Source organism: Enhydra lutris, unplaced genomic scaffold (assembly GCF_002288905.1).
Source record: "Enhydra lutris kenyoni isolate GAN:26980312 unplaced genomic scaffold, ASM228890v2 scaffoldscaffold58, whole genome shotgun sequence".
Lineage (NCBI taxonomy): Eukaryota > Metazoa > Chordata > Mammalia > Carnivora > Mustelidae > Enhydra > Enhydra lutris.
Window position 1 is genome coordinate 10,119,331 of NW_019154142.1, and position 15,858 is coordinate 10,135,188.

Genomic DNA, 15,858 nt, shown 5'->3' on the forward strand with positions numbered 1-15,858 from the left:
ACTCCAATCTCAACACAGGGCTCTAACTCTTGATTGCAAAGTCAAGAATGGCAGGTTCTACTGATTGAGCCAAACAGCGGCCCCTCTACAGCTTTTTTTTTTTTTCTTTTCCTGCTTAGAACAAGGTTGTTTGAATGTTCTAGAACTTACTTATTCGCCTATGGTTAGAATTTAGGTTATTTCCAGTGTTCTTTATTATAAGCCGTTCTCCAATGCATATCCATGCAGAATCTTTGCGCATATATATTATTGTATCTACATCTTTAAATGTACTTAGCAGCAGCTACCAAATGGCTGGCAGAGTATCTAGAAACAGACTCTGAAGAAGTAGCCTTGAAAATGAACCTTGAGTAGTTATAACAAATTTCAAACACGTTAGAGAAGATTTATCAGTATAATATATATTCATATACATAGAACTCACTACGTACAACATCCCATTCTAAGCCTCTTGCATTGATTAAATCTAGTCCTCAAAGCACTCTAATGAGGCACAGGTGTAATCATCATCATCGTCATTACCATCCCCAAGGTACAAAAGAGGAAACAGAAGCACAGAAAAGCTAAGTAACTTTCCAAGGTCACACAGCTAGCTGGTGCCCAAGGCCGGTTTCAAACCCAGCCTGTCCGGCCTTAGGCCCCATGTTCTTGAACACGGTGTTGTCCTGCCTCTTTTTGGAGAGACTTGGCAAGTGTGCACTTGCGGGTACACACCTTGTAATGTACCTGTCGTCTCTTTCGTGTTGGGATCATGTTTGGCACGCACCATCAAACTCATACTCTAATAAGCGGCACAAATTGTATCCCACGATGGGACATTTCGAGTGTAAACTGAATGTCCATCTAATCTCCTTCCTCTTTTGTCCTCCAGCCCTTCCCCCCAGAGCCATCTCTTCATTAATTCGCCCTGCATTTCTTACCCCAAATAGGTGTCCTCTGTGAAAAGTAAAGATTGATTGGAGCACACTTTCGTATCTCGGTTTCCAACTTAGGGTCCCAAACCTACCAAATTCACTTGGCAATTTCGGGTGGAGCTTCGCTTAAAGTGAAGGGCCCTGAACCGCCATGCGAATGCAAATTTCGGAGAAGCGCCCTCCTTCTTTGAAAACGAACGGGGCTTGGGTCAAAAGTCCGTCCCGCGCGGCCCAGCCGCCACAGGGCGGGCTTCCTCCGACCCCTAGCCGGTTCCCGAGGGTGGTGTCCTGCGTCGGTGCGAGCCAGCCAGCCTCCGCGGCAAGGGCTCCGAAGCGGAGCTGCGCGCTCTCCCGGCCCTTCCTGCTGGTGCTGAGAGGCGAGCGGGTGTCCCAAAGAGGAGTTACGAGAGTGGGTCCTTCGACTTTGAGGGGAATGAAATTCTAGTTCTCATTCTTATCCTGCTTTCTTTCCCTGCCGGGGTCCTACCTCTGGAGTTAGCCCCATGGAGAGGAGCCACCAACGACGCGGGTCCTAGGATGTTGCCCGCCCCCCACCCATGCCCAAACAAGGACAGAATCGAGAAGTAGAGAGGAAACGGGGAAAGAAAAAAGCGGGTGTTTCAAACTGATCACCGCGGTGCAGACGCGGCGGTCGCGCCAGAGCAGCAGGGCCTCGAGGCGCGCCGAGGCCCGGGGCTCCGCCCGCCGGGGGGCGCCGGGGCGGCGGGCGCCTGCGCGGTGCGGCCCCAGCCCGGGCAGCCACTGTCGCGATGCCTATTTTAGTCAAAGCCGCTGCCGGCGCGGGGACCCGGCACGGGCCAAGGAGGCTCCGGACCCGCGATCCGGGGAGGCTTTCGCCTGGGGCGCCCGTCGAGCCGCCGCGTCGCTGTCCCCGCGCCCTGCCGCTGTCGCCCCAAACTTTGGCCAGCGCCTCCCGGGTTCGGTGCCAGGGACAAGCCAGGTAAGGAGCGGGAGGCGTAGCTGCCGGCGGCTCCCCCCGCGCGCCCGGCTATTTGCAGCCTCGGGCTCCCGGAGCTAAATCGGGAAGCGAAAGTTGGATCGCCGCTCCGCTGGGTGCAACTTTGTCAGCCCCGCCGCGGCTGCGGGTTCTTCGCGCCCCGGCGGCCGGAGTCCTGCCCTCTCCTCCCTGGCCGAGCCGTCGCCCTCGCAGGCTTCCCTGTTCTTGGAAGCCGCCTTCCTCCCGTGTCTGGGGTCCACGTCCTAGACCCTCAGGCGTCTGCAGCTGCAGCACCGGTCTGGGAGCGCCAGCGTCTTCGGGCGCTCCAGCCCCACTTGGGGGCTCGTTCCCGCGCTCTGCCTGGGGCAAGCCCTTGGTGGGCTCGGCATCTCCTCGTCTGGCTGGACGCCGGGGGCTCCTGGCCCCTAAACCGCTAAGGCTCCACCTCGCCCGCTGTAGGGCCGCCCGGGGCTCCTGCGGAGGCTGCGCGCAGCGCGGCGCACTGTGTGGCCTGCCCAGGGCGGGCGCTGGGATTGCCAGGAGCTGCACGGGGCTCACCGCAGACCCCTCATGGCCCGAGTCTTCCGGTCAAGGGCAACAATACTAGACACTGATCATCTTTTAAGGAGCGAGGTGAGCGGGTTCCCTGGGGAGAACGGATGGCTGGGGACCCCGTGAACCTCGCCGCCCGCCCGCGCCCTGGTTTCTGAGGCTTTGGGAAACGTGTTGTTGGCCAGACACGTCCCAGAAACTGCTTGCTTTGAAACAAGAATAAGTGCGAAAAGACTCTTGGCAACGTCATGCCCTTTGCCATTCCGCGGAGAAGCGAAGCTTTGGGCCGATTTACAGAATGAATCAAGTCTGCCAGCAGGACTTTTGCTCATTGCTGCCTTTTCATTTTTGTAATTTGGTAAAGGGTTAATGTTAGTTTCACCGTGTAGCTATTTAATCCTTCAGACACCTATTTGGAAACAAATAGATAAACGGGACTTTGCGAGACTAGGTAATTAAAAGAATTAGACTCTGAAGAACTAATGGAACGAAAATTTCTCTTGATTCAGTCAAAATTAACCTGAGCGTTAACCAGTTTTTTAGTCTAGCCTTCCTCCTTAGACTCACTGTCTGTATAAAGATAGTTCAGTGTAAACGACTTAAATCCATTGAAAGTGATCAAAGGGAGCTGAAACTTGTAAGATCCAGTCAGGATTATTGGCCATAGGTAACTGGCATTTCAAAATTGGCATGGAGATAATCCACATAGATAAATAATAGATATACAAATAAATAATAAATTATATAATAAATGTATTATACAGTGTTAGCTATTCTACAAGCTAAATGTATATAGAAAATAAAATAGATATGTATTTAAATACTTATACCCTTAATAAGGTGTGGTTCATCAAAATATGTTGTAGGATGATCCCACCTCTTAAAGATTCCTATTGCTATTTCCCTGGTTCTTGTGTCAGTAGATTGTGGTTTTCCCCTCATTTCTCTTAGAGCAGATGTTGGTACCTTTAGTGCCACTTGAAGAACCTTTAATAAAAAGCCTGATATTGAGCTAGAGTGGAATAGTTGGCAATACTGGTGCCATTGGGTGGAATATATATGAACTTATTATATATATATGTATTAGAGCCTCAAGCTATTAAAACTTGAAGGGGTTTCAAAGACCATCTAGTCCTACCACCTCTATTCCCAGGAAGAAGCAGACACAAGGAGTGGAAGTCACTTTCCTTGATTTGCGTGGCTCCCCCTGGGCTTTTGGTCTAGAAACTGACTTTCTTAGTCCCAGGAATGCTGGGCACTTTCCTGTCTTTACTACTAAAGTTTGGGGAGACTGAAAGTGACTTCTAAAAATGTTTGTCGTGTCTGTGTCCCTTCCGTATGGCTTTCAACTCTAGCATTCTCTGCAGAGTGTAGGCCTTGGGTATACATAGATGGCTATGACATTGCCTGTGCCTCATAGAGAACACAGGATAGTTAGAAAAGCAAATAGGACACATTCTAAAATGCCATAGAAATGTAGTTAGTTTAGGTAATGCTAATGCATAAGCTGACACGGACACTAGTTTATGAGTGAGAGAGGTCCTTGAATATCATTCTCCCTCCTGCAGAAATTATAGGATTAATTCTCATTTGGTCCTTGAGAGCAAACTTTGCATAAATGGAGTTATTCAAATAATGATACCTCTCACCCCAATAGGCTTATAGTTTTATTGATTTAAAAATTTGGAAAGTAGCTGAATTTATGTAGTTTCTTTCCTTGTTTCGGAAAATCAATATCTATGTCAACTATTTATCTTATATTTATGAACTATTTCAGAATTATATGAAGAGAACTTTAATTGCCTTGACCATCTCACTCACAGTTTGTAATGCATAAATGTTTTTATCATCTTAAGAGATGTAGAATTCTTTTGGATTTGTCTAATAATAATATCCTTTCAAAATGCCCAATCTGTACCAATTATTCTACCACTTAAAACCTTTACTTTGATATGGTGGGGGGGGGATGAATAGAAAAGTAAGTTAACTGTGTGATCTTATTATGGAAAGACATTATTAGATTAAATTTAAAGATATTTTTTGTCCCCATTTGGATTTCTTTTTCTGAAACAGAATAATTCATATAATCTGAAAACCTACATGGTTTTTGTCAGGGACCAATTTGTATAATTAATAATAGAAAGAGTTTTTTAAGTACCAGAGATGGAGGACAGGTAATTTAGTTAGGAAATGGTGCCACTTTGTGTTAAGGTTTAGGTAAGCATGTGCAAAATGTGTACTCTTTGAACTGTAGTTGCTACAGATTTTAATATGAAATAGTTGAACATATATTCATTACCTCTCCTACATATAAGTAAACCACAAGTTTACTACTTTGTAATTTGTAACATTGCTACCTAGTGGAGTTTTTATGGGAACGAAAGTATAGATTTAAATTAGACAATGAAAGGAAGAGTTAATTTTATATCTCCCTGTGTATATATAAATGATTAGTAATGTATTTATTATGTGTATATATGATAATATAGAATGTATATGTCTATGATGCAATGATCTAATGACAGTATATAACTAGAGCCTTCTAAATATACTAAACCTTCAAGTAGTAAATGTGAGGTTAATTTTTTTGACGTACTTAAATAATCAGTTTTTCTTATTTTTTCTGTGTTTGGATTCAGTGTCATAGTGGGAATGTGATGGAAGACTTTGTAATTGCTGTGGCTTATGAACATTGGTGGTTGTCTTTTAGACTCATTAATTTCTCATTCCTCTCTCCCCCACCATGTATGTCTATATAGATATATATATTAGTGAATAGTTGTATACTATGCTAAATATTTTATATATTTTATTTCATTTCATTTCATTAGAAAGTCAAATGAGGTATTACTATCATCATTTAACAGATAAAGTAGTAATACTTAATATGTGACTGGTTGGAGTCGAACCTGGTTCTAATTCTTAAGCACCAGAAAAGTCTGTCTACCAACATTTAGTTCACAGAAATCATTTTGATACAAAACATATCGGGATAGAAAGAGACAGCTGCCATTTTTATGATTGTCCTTTTGTGTCTTTGTTTTTACAGGGATTTTCAAGATGAATTATACCAAGTCCAGCCCATTGACAGAATCGATTGCAATAGGTTTTACACCTGAGTTAGAAAGGATCATACCTGTGCCTTCCAATGAGACCACATGCGAAAACTGGAGAGAGATACATCACCTCGTTTTTCATGTAGCAAATATTTTTTTCACGATTGGGTTGGTTATTCCAACCACCCTTCACCTTCATATGATACTCCTTAGGGGAATGTTATCTATAGGTAAGATTCCTAATCGAGACCTTTGTAACTTCTCTGGAACTGGCATTCGATGGGCTTTCTGTTGGGGGCTTCAGGGCATCTCTTGTCTGTAGCATACCAAAAATACAGGTCTCTGTCAGCAAGTTGGCAGCATGTCAATCAAGTAATCCATAACATAGGCCTTTACATGCCCTTATTTATTTTAGGTAAGACCGTGTGTGTTTTCTATATTGTTTAGATTTTCTAGATATCAAAAAATCCATTTGTATGTCTAAGTGTGTGATCCAAATCCTGGTTCTACCACTTGCCAACTGTGTAACTGGGGCAGATGATTGAAACTTTCTGCTCCTCAGTTTTCCCATGTGTCAAAGGAGCGCAAAAATAATACCACCTCTTGGGGTTGTTGTACGAATTAAGTGAGTGTGTGTGTGTGTGTGTGTGTGTGTGTGCGTGCGCATGCATGTGTACACATGCATATGTGCGATATTTGACTTCTAATAGCGCCTGGCACATGGTAAGCCCTATGCAGTCTTAACCACTGTTGTTTCAGTAGGTTTCTTATGGCCCATAATGTGACACTGGGAACAAAAGCAATTTCCCAGACACAGTAGTCAAGGAAAACTTTTTGAGGGCTCCAGTAATCCTGATGAAGCACATCAAATGGATTCACATCAAAATGCCAGAACAATTGAATGAATTATTTTAGCCAGTGATTCTTTACAAATTACTCTCTATGTGATTGTTTCTTTGGTGGTTTATGTATTCAGGTATATTTTTGAGCACCTGTAAGTTCTCAGGCAAAGACTGAAGAAGGAAGGGGAGCCTGGGTGACTCAGTCTGTTAAGTGTCTGCCTTCAGCTCAGGTCATGATCCCAGGATCCGGGGATCGAGCCCTGCATTGGGCTCCTTGCTCAGCGGGGAGCCAGATTCTCCCCTGCCTGCCATTCTCCCTCCTTGTGCTCTCTGCCCCACCCTCCCGCTGGCTCTCCGTGTCGAATAAATAAATAAAATATTTAAAAAAAAAAAAAAAAGGACTGAAGAAGGCAGGGTCCATCTTTGAACAGGATACTTTTCGGGGGGGCTGGAGAGAAACAGATGGGCAGTCATGTTGAGATGCTAGATGCTATGTTGTCGGTGTGCACCCAGGGCCAGGGAGAAATGGAGAGGGTGACAGGCCCAGCAGGAAGGTGGAACAAGGTCACGCTGAGGAGATGACACTGGAGCTGACTTTTGGAAGCTGAACAGGATTTCTCCAAGTGTGAGTGTGTACGGTATCCAGGTAAAAGGCACAGAGGAGAGGGAAATTCAGCATAATGAGGGAGGATGGAGAGTAGCTCATTATGCCTGGGATACATGAAGAATTACAAGGAATGGTCAAAGTCAAGCCTGGAAGTGAGAGACAGGCTTCCAGTTATGGAATGAATAAGTTATGGGAATAAAAGGCACAGCATAGGGAATAGTCAGTGATAACTATAATAGCGTTATGTGGTGACAGATGGGAGCTGCACTTGTGGTGAGCTTAGCATAATGTAGAGAGAAGTTGAATGCGTGGGTTATACACCTGAAATTAAAGTAACATTATGTTTCAATTATACTCAAAATGAATAAATAAGTAGATAGATAGATGGATAGATAGATAAAGGGCTGGAAGGGAAGCGAGATGGTAGTTTATGGATTTCTGTGTTACCTCTGAGTAAGGCAGGGATTGCAGCAGGCATTACAGAGTGTTGAATGAAAAACTAAGCAAAACCAAGCCACACCCCATGAAAAGGCAAAGGCTAATTATAAATTTTTTAAAGATTTTATTTATTTGAGAGAGAGAGAGAGAGAGAGAGAGAACACACACGTGCACAGGAGCAGGAGCAGGGGAGGGGCAATGGCAGAGGGAGAATCAGACTCCCCGTTGAGCAGGGAGCTCAAGGAGGACCCGATCCCAGGATCCCAAGATCATGACCTGAGCCGAAGGCAGACACTTCACCGACTGAGCCACCCAGGCACTCCGCTAATTATAAATTTTAAGACACAGTTTTAGAGGTAGGATGGACCAAGGAGATCATCTAATCTGACCAAGAAGAAACCTGGAGAATTTAAATTACTCATCCAAAATTAAGACTGCGAGAATGTGGCCAAACCAGGACTATAATTCAGGTCCTCGTGTTCCCAGTCAGTCGAAGCATTATTTTTCCCTATCCTCTTTAAGTAATAATTTTTAAAATTCCACAAAATTTGCTATGAAATGTTATTTTAAAAACTTATGAAGTTTTACATTTTGGTCTACTCAGATGCCCCAGATCATTCTGATGAAATAAAAATTGCAAATGGATAAGTTTTTAATGTGGGAGGTTAGCTTTTATGTGCATATATAGTTGATATATTTGTATCATATTGATCATTTTATTATAAGTTAAAAATATATAAGGACTCCCCCACCATAAATGGATCAAAAGAAACTGGGACATTTTTCCTAAAGTGAGAGAATTGATAAAAAAAAAAAAAAAAAAAAAAGCAAGAAGATTTCCAGAGGTGAATGGAAAATCATCAAATGAAAAATTCAAATGGTAGAAAATCTTGGTAAAATATGCAGGCTCACCAATGATCATGGAAATGCAAAACAAAATAAAACCTCAGTATTAAATTAAGAGCTTTCAAATTTTATAATATTAAGAACTTGATAGTGGCATTCCCAACTAGTAGGATTACAAATATCTATATACCTTTGGGAAAAAATTCTTCAGTCTCATCAAAAGCTATAAAGTTCATTTCCTTGACTTACTGTCAGGTAATCCACCCTAAAGAAATAGTCAGAAAAACATTAATTCTTAATGTATAAAGGTGTTTTGGTGATGTATCAAAAATTACATGCAAAAAATCTCATCCATTTACCAGTTGGGAAATGGTTAGATAAATTAGGGTTTAATCAGTTACAGTCATTAAAAACTATGTATATGAAGAGTTTTTACAAAATAGGGAGATTACCACAATAAGTAAAAGAAGTAAGAGAGTGGGTTTTAAAATTTTGTATACCGTAGGTTTGCCATCAGGTAAAAATGCATCAAGACTGTAAGGAAGTATTAGGTATCAACAGTAGTAGAATTGTGGGGGGTTTTTCTCCTATAAAAAATATTTTCTACATAAATTTTCTGCAACAAAACATGTTTTTCTTTTGAAGTAATAAGACAAAAAAACAAAATGGAACTTAATGTAATGCTTGGCTTAGGTGTTTCTTTTTTTTTTTAAGAGACCGAGAAAGAGAATGCAGACGTGTGTGTATGCACAAGCAGGATGAAGGGCAGAGGGAGAGGGAGAGAGAGAAAGATGGGCTTCCAAGCAAGGCCTAGCCTAGTGTGGAAGGGAGGTGGGGGGAAGTTCAGAGGTGGGAGGGTACAGGGGTGGCTTGATCTCAGGACGGTGAGATCATGACATGAGCCAAAATCATACTTAACTGACTGAGCCACCCAGGTGCCCCTGGCTTAAGTATTTCTAAAATGTGTTTGGTTTTTTTAATATGCAGAGGATATCAAATGTATTAAGCTACATCCTGATGCTATTGCAGACTTCTAACACATTGACTTTGTTACTCAACAGGATGTACCCTTTATATTGTCTGGGCCACTCTCTACCGATGTGCCTTGGATATCATGATCTGGAACTCCGTATTCCTGGGTGTCAACATTTTGCATCTGTCATATCTTTTGTACAAGAAAAGACCGGTAATTACTAAAATTAATGTGGAGGAGATTTTAAAGGAAGAGATTTTTAAGGCCAAAAAGCTTTTAAAGTGCTTTGTTCAGACTTGAAAATGAACATTTAACACTTTAATCCCCTTAGTATCATTTCTTCGATTGTGTTCGTATATGTATGAAAGGGAAATATTTGAATCCCATGAACTTTGTTCTACAAATGAGTCTTTTTTAAAAGATGCATGTATTTATTTTAGAGAGAGAGAGCAGGCAGGAAGGGCAGAGGGAGAGAGTCTCAGGCAGACTCCGCACTCAGCAGAGGGCCCACACAGGGCTTCATCCCACAACCCCAAGGTCACGACCTGAGCCAAATCCAAGGGTTGGGTACTCAACCAACTCTGCTACCCAGACACCCCTACAAAAGAGTTTTTTAAAACTTTTTACATCATTAAGGCAACTTACACATGAGAGAACATTTTTTGTCATATAACTCATTATTTCTTTTGTCTATTGATTTTTAAATGTCACTTAGAAATATCTTTGCCCAGCTGTAAAATTAATTACTCATGGGCAACTTCCTTGAACATACTAATGATTTACAAATAGTTCCTGCTATTTTGTAAATGTAATGACTTTATTTTTTTCATTACATTATGCCCAAAATATTCATTTAAGAAAATCATCATTTTGGGAGGGTGTTGCCAAAACACTAATATTTAACTTTTTTCTCAACATCTTGTTGTGTTTCCTTGGTCATTCCAAGAACCAAAAGATGTAAATAGGATAAGAAAGCAGTGTGGCTTCTAGAAATCACTCCCTACATTGTTTACTAATGGTTCAAAGTACACATAATTATTAAGTAAGGTAAGATACTGCTCCTGTCCTCATGTTCAGTGCCAGACATGTGCACAGAAAACTATTAGAAAACAAGACATTTCACAGGAAATGATCGCTTGAATGATATAGATGATACAAGTAATAGGCATTCTACTAGAGTGTAACCTCAAACATTGCAACCCAGTCCATTTTGCTTACTGTATGAGTTCTCTCTAGGTTCCCCTGTGTCATAAACAACTTGAAAATCTCAGTGACAGGTCCTTTCTCTCACCCATCTTATACGTGGACTCTAGCAATTGTGTGTCAGCTGTGCTTCTGGGCTGTGTCTTCATTCCAGGGTCTCTGCTGAAGCAGAAGCTTCTGTTGAGACATGTGTTATCATGGCAGAGAAAAAAGTACAAGAGAACAACAGAGAAAGACCCAGTGTCTCTTAAAACTTCTGCACAGAAGGAACATACATCACTTTTACTCACACTCCATTGGCTAAAGCAAACAAAAGGGGCAAGAGTGATAGTGTGGGAATGGGCTGGGGTAAGGGAATGGATAATCCTTTCACCAGGGATGGGAGAAGCAATTACTTGGAAATAACAGTATCATCTACCACCTTACTGTTGTTTTCCGAATTCCTGTCAGCCATGATTATCACATAACAAGTGCTCAGAAAAACATTTGATGAGTGATAGCTTTCACAAGAAGAATTAAGAAGGCTTCATGAAGGAATTGGGACTTGAGCTAAGACTTGCAGAATGAGCAGATTATGAACTTCAGTCAATATATTCAGTTCCTATGTGTATTACTAGGCCACATAGACTAGTGTGTATCTCGAAAGTGGGACATATTTGTGAATAAACTATTTTAAACCCTCATTACTAGAACTCTGAGGTAGAGGAGGTAGATGGTAGTGATAATGAGGATTATAATTTCTATCAGAACTTGCTGGAGCCCCAAGCTCTGAACATAGGTTTAGAAGTTGCTGATGTGGTGATGGCAGTAGCATCAGGTAAAACACTCACACAGTATCTGTGTTTTTGTTTCTTCTTGTATTATAAGCCTACTTTCTTGAAAAATATCAATGCTGGCTCTTTGTTAAAATGAACATGGCAAGAGCATCGCAAAGGCTGTAGTGACATCTGAGTGGCTATCATTATGTGGATCTATAAACTTTATAGTGTGGCTGTCGTGGATTTCATTGGGACAGATGATCTTTTGAATCCCAAAGTTCATTCACGTGCTCTCCAGTTTTCCCAGACTAATGCTGGGCCCCAGTATGGCATGTGATCTGGGTCTTCTCTAACAGCAGAGGTGATTCAGCCATTTTGCTTTTCCCTTCCTCCAACAGCCAGACTTAATTCGGCGGGCTCTCGTTCTACAGAGTATTTTACTTTAAGAAGAATTGCTGCACCAAAACCTTTTACTCTCTTTGCTTGGCCTCAGAATAAATAAATCAGAAGCAATGATCACAGCTGTGAATGTTCGTTTTCCTACTGTGATGCATTAAACAATACTTAAAATAGGCAAAATGCTTAATGCATGTATTTTCATAGATCTTTCCCAAGTTGATCCCTATTTTATGTGTTAATGTTTTGCAATAACATTGAAAAGTTCATGAAATTTATTTCTGTGAAACAAAATTGTTATAAAGACAAAATGGTTCCGTGTTATTTTAAGGAAATGCTAAGATTGGAAAGGTCTGTGTTGCGGTTAACATTCAGAACGTCCACAGCTGCTCTACAGTGCATGGGAAGAGATGTGATCAATAGTGCAAATCTTTTCCATATGCTCTTGGAGTTGTTTAAATGCAAAAGTGCCCTTTGAGCATCTAAGCTTATGCCACTGCTTCCTGTCTGTGTATGAGTCCATTGAGCGAAATGCAGAAGGGCCATGGTGCGTGTTGCAGATCTGTTTCTTCTCAAACCCGTGTCGAGATGGCAGAAGCCAGTGCTCCGCTGTGGCTGTGTTATGGCAGCATCTGGTCATTGCTGCATTTCAGGTAAAGATTGAGAAGGAACTCAGTGGCATCTACCGCCGACTGTTCGAACCACTCCGTGTGCCTCCAGATCTGTTCAGAAGATTAACCGGCCAGTTTTGCATGATCCAAACCTTAAAAAAGGGCCAGACGTATGCTGCAGAGGATAAAACCTCAGTCGATGACCGTCTGAGTATCCTTCTGAAGGGGAAGTAAGTGTTCTCTGGAAATTGAAATTCCCAGTGGGCCTGGAGTCTTCTCATGTCCCCCAGAGGAGGGAATGACTGGAAGGGAACGATGCAGATCTTCAGGTCACAGAGTTTGTTGGTGGTGAAATCCCATTTTACGACTGCATTTTAGAATAGTACAGAGCAACAGGTTAGAGTTATATAGAACTGACCACGTGGAATCTTGTGGATGTTAGGATTTCCACCTGTGAACATTTTGAATCTTTATTGACCGTTTTTTTCTTTTTTCCCTTTAAGTTAATGAGTCAACATTGAAGTAGGTTTAGTTAGGCATTAAACTTCCAAGCATGTGCTTGTTTCCCAAGTGATTTCTTTATTTTTTGAATATCACAAAAATATAACTTGTAGGAACATCAGCCTTCTGGGGAGAGAGTCAGTATATACTGTTTCAGCATAATTATTAATATCAACCCTTTCCTTCTCAAAAGTATCTGATTTTGAGTAATAAATTTATGGTTACTCTAGCTATATGGGTAGTGACACCATGGGAAGGCACATGTCTGCTCAGTAGTGGAACCTGTCTTTTTTTTTTTCTTGTTGGTGAAATTTATATTGAAGTAAATATTTGTGCTTAGAATTATGTTTGTCTCTATGGAGTCTTTAAAACTTCAGTACAAAATGTCAACACATAAGATTAAAGACCGGAATGTTATTTGTGAAATAGTATGTGTTATTAATATTAATTTCTGTTATCAGAATGAAGGTTTCCTATCGAGGACATTTTCTGCATAACATTTACCCCTGTGCCTTTATAGATTCTCCTGAATTTAGATCAACTCAGATGCACAAAGGTGAAAAATTCCAGGTATGTTTTGTCATGATTTTCAGAAGATTGGAACTAGTTCTTGTCTCATTTGAAATCCAAAAGATACTGATAGAAAAGTGATTTATTGAAAAAAGAGATTACCATATGGTACATACAGCATGACCCCATTTTCATAAAACTTAAAAGAATAGTACCGCTACGTGCATAAAAAGAGGACTAGAAAGATGGAAACTACTTTGACTGTAGTGTTAACACTGTTATTTCTGGGTTGTGAGTTTGGCTGCTTTTTTATTTTCTTCCTTTTGGTCTATTGGAATTTTTATAATTTTTTTGTAGAAAACCTCTAGTGCTTTGATTATGGGAAGAAAGGAAAATGCCAATTGTAGATATTCAGTTGTTCTAAAACATGTGATTGGTTACTTTTACTGGGAAAAAAACAGAAGCCGGCTTTGCCCTAGAGATCATCTTTAATTAATCCTTATGAAAAAACTAATGACTTCGCTCTTTTATATTTAATGACTACTTTAAGGACAAAAAATGAAGTTCTTCATGGTTAAAAATCACTCCATTGTGTGGCACTTTGTTTTGATTCTTTCTGTAAGTGTCCAGCCCTCCTATTTTGTTCCCCACTTAACATAGGAGAGTAACCAAGAAAATGGGGGAGAGTTCCCTTTGGTCTCAGCCTCCAGGTAAACAGCAATAAGGAAATATCCTGAGAAGATCCTGAGCGTGAGTGTAAGTGTGTGTAAGTAGGAAACGGAACAGAAGGGATGTTATCACCGCAGGGAGGAAATGTCAGTGTTTCTTGATGATACATCTTATTTCTCAGTCTCACTTTGGGCGACATACACTTTGGGAGGCCACATGGAGATAAAAGGGAAAACTGAGAGACATACAGTTGAGTTTAATCGAGTTTATATGCAATGGTCGAGGCCCTGCCCCACTCCTATGCCACCTGAATAACAGGTCTGAATAATTGCACAACCTGCGAAAGTTACATGTATTTACTACAAGGTCTCATGTAAGTTCATTGACAGGGGGTATCACTGTTCCCACGCTGGCTGAGCTTGAGATACAGAAGTGGAAATTTCATGCTATATCATGGCTTCTCGAATTTATACTCTCACCTTGTGTTTGAGAGGGTCATCCATGCACTGAGACCTATGTTCTTACTGTGTCTTTCATCACCACCATCTACAAACTAGTACAAGACCCCTCTTCCTCTCTCCTTCTTTGGCCTGCCCTCCTTACAATTTCTTCTTCAAAAGCCCATTTATCTTTTGCATCCATTTCTCTATGTAGAATAGCAAGGGACTTTACACAATAACTCAGTCTCTGTATAACCCCAAAGAGACTGGAATTTGGAGAAGGGAGTGAAAACAGACCCCCCTTTGTTTCTAGAAGCAGTGCTACCTGAGAGGTCAGGGATATGAACACGTGCTATCTTCTCCACTGGACATCAAATTATAGTTTAATTAAGTTAACAAAAAGGAAAGCCTACCACGAGCTGGTTTCTTCTTGGGGACTAGGGATTGGGATTTGAGAGTTGAGAAATGTTCCTGATAATTGCTGTGGAGATCCCAAAATCATGACTAAGATCGAGGTACTGTAGCTAGGGAAGGATATTTATTCAGCCTTTCCAACACCAGCCATCTTTTGTTTGCACGGAGGTGGTGTGGCATCTTCTGATTGGCCAGTGGATAAACACCGCTTTAGCATCGCGGAACCTCTGTCCTGCACAGTTGGAACAGGCCCCCTCCAAGCAAACCCTTGGGAGAGCTTGTGTTTTGATTGTTTACAAAATGTTCCCATTGGCAGATACTCAGGAGTAAAAACAGCTGTTGCACATCTGGGTACAAGTATGCAGTGCCTCTTTCTGAAGCAAGATCCCCAGGGAAACATGGAGCCTGCTCTGACGTCACCACCTGTGCCCATAGCAGGGGACATTTGACAGTGTCTGTGCCCACTCTCCTCCACCTACATGCTTGTACCTGCTACTTCACTTTTCTTTAATTCTGAACAATTCAAAGTGTTCTGACAAGGAGCTCCTACCTTTGAATTTTTATTTCTTTAAATTCCTCTTTGGTAGGGGTGCTAATGAATTAAGGAGTAGGGTGGAAAGAGAAAAGAAAGGGAAGTGGGCTCAGTGACTGCCTCTCAAGCTTGCACAGCAGATGTTGTCTGGGTGCACATGTGACCATTATGAGAGGCACAGGGATAGAGCTGACAAACAGATTCAGAGCTGGAACTCACAGGTGCCGTTTTGGTCCTTACCCACCAAAGTTGCTGCTTAGAACTCTTGAGAGACTCTTGGGTATCTTTATTACAGAAGGCAGAAGTAGTCTTTTGTGTTTGGTTTCTTCTTCGTGCAGTTGTTTTATGTCAAGTGAGCTTTGCCCTTTTCACATTTATCTTTTATATTCTGTCTCCCACTGTTGCTCTCCCCTGGTCAGTTGCATATCCTGTGCTAAGAAGCCTGAAAACCAAAGCTTTATTGGTTTTAAGGGAAGAAGAATGTCTTGGAGATCCCAGCCCTCCCGAAATCAATGAACACTAAATTTTCACCTGTATTTATAAGACTTTATTTATTTATTTGACAGAGAGAGAGATCACAAGTTGGCAGAGAGGCAGGCAGAGAGAGAGAGAGGAAGGGAAGCAGGCTCCCTGCTGAG

General features: G+C 41.7%; 1 protein-coding gene across 1 annotated transcript in view; it reads left to right on the forward strand.

Annotated features, from left to right (window-relative positions):
• Positions 1 to 1,742: 1,742 nt before the first annotated feature.
• LOC111158332 (blood vessel epicardial substance) overlaps positions 1,743 to 15,858 on the forward strand; it is a 33,953-nt gene continuing 19,837 nt past the window's right edge. The window contains exons 1-5 of the mRNA XM_022520308.1: positions 1,743 to 1,875; positions 5,474 to 5,710; positions 9,275 to 9,399; positions 12,197 to 12,384; positions 13,117 to 13,225. Coding sequence (XP_022376016.1) covers positions 5,485 to 5,710; positions 9,275 to 9,399; positions 12,197 to 12,384; positions 13,117 to 13,225 — 648 coding nt within the window. The 5' untranslated portion in view covers positions 1,743 to 1,875; positions 5,474 to 5,484. The remainder of the gene's footprint in view (positions 1,876 to 5,473; positions 5,711 to 9,274; positions 9,400 to 12,196; positions 12,385 to 13,116; positions 13,226 to 15,858) is intronic.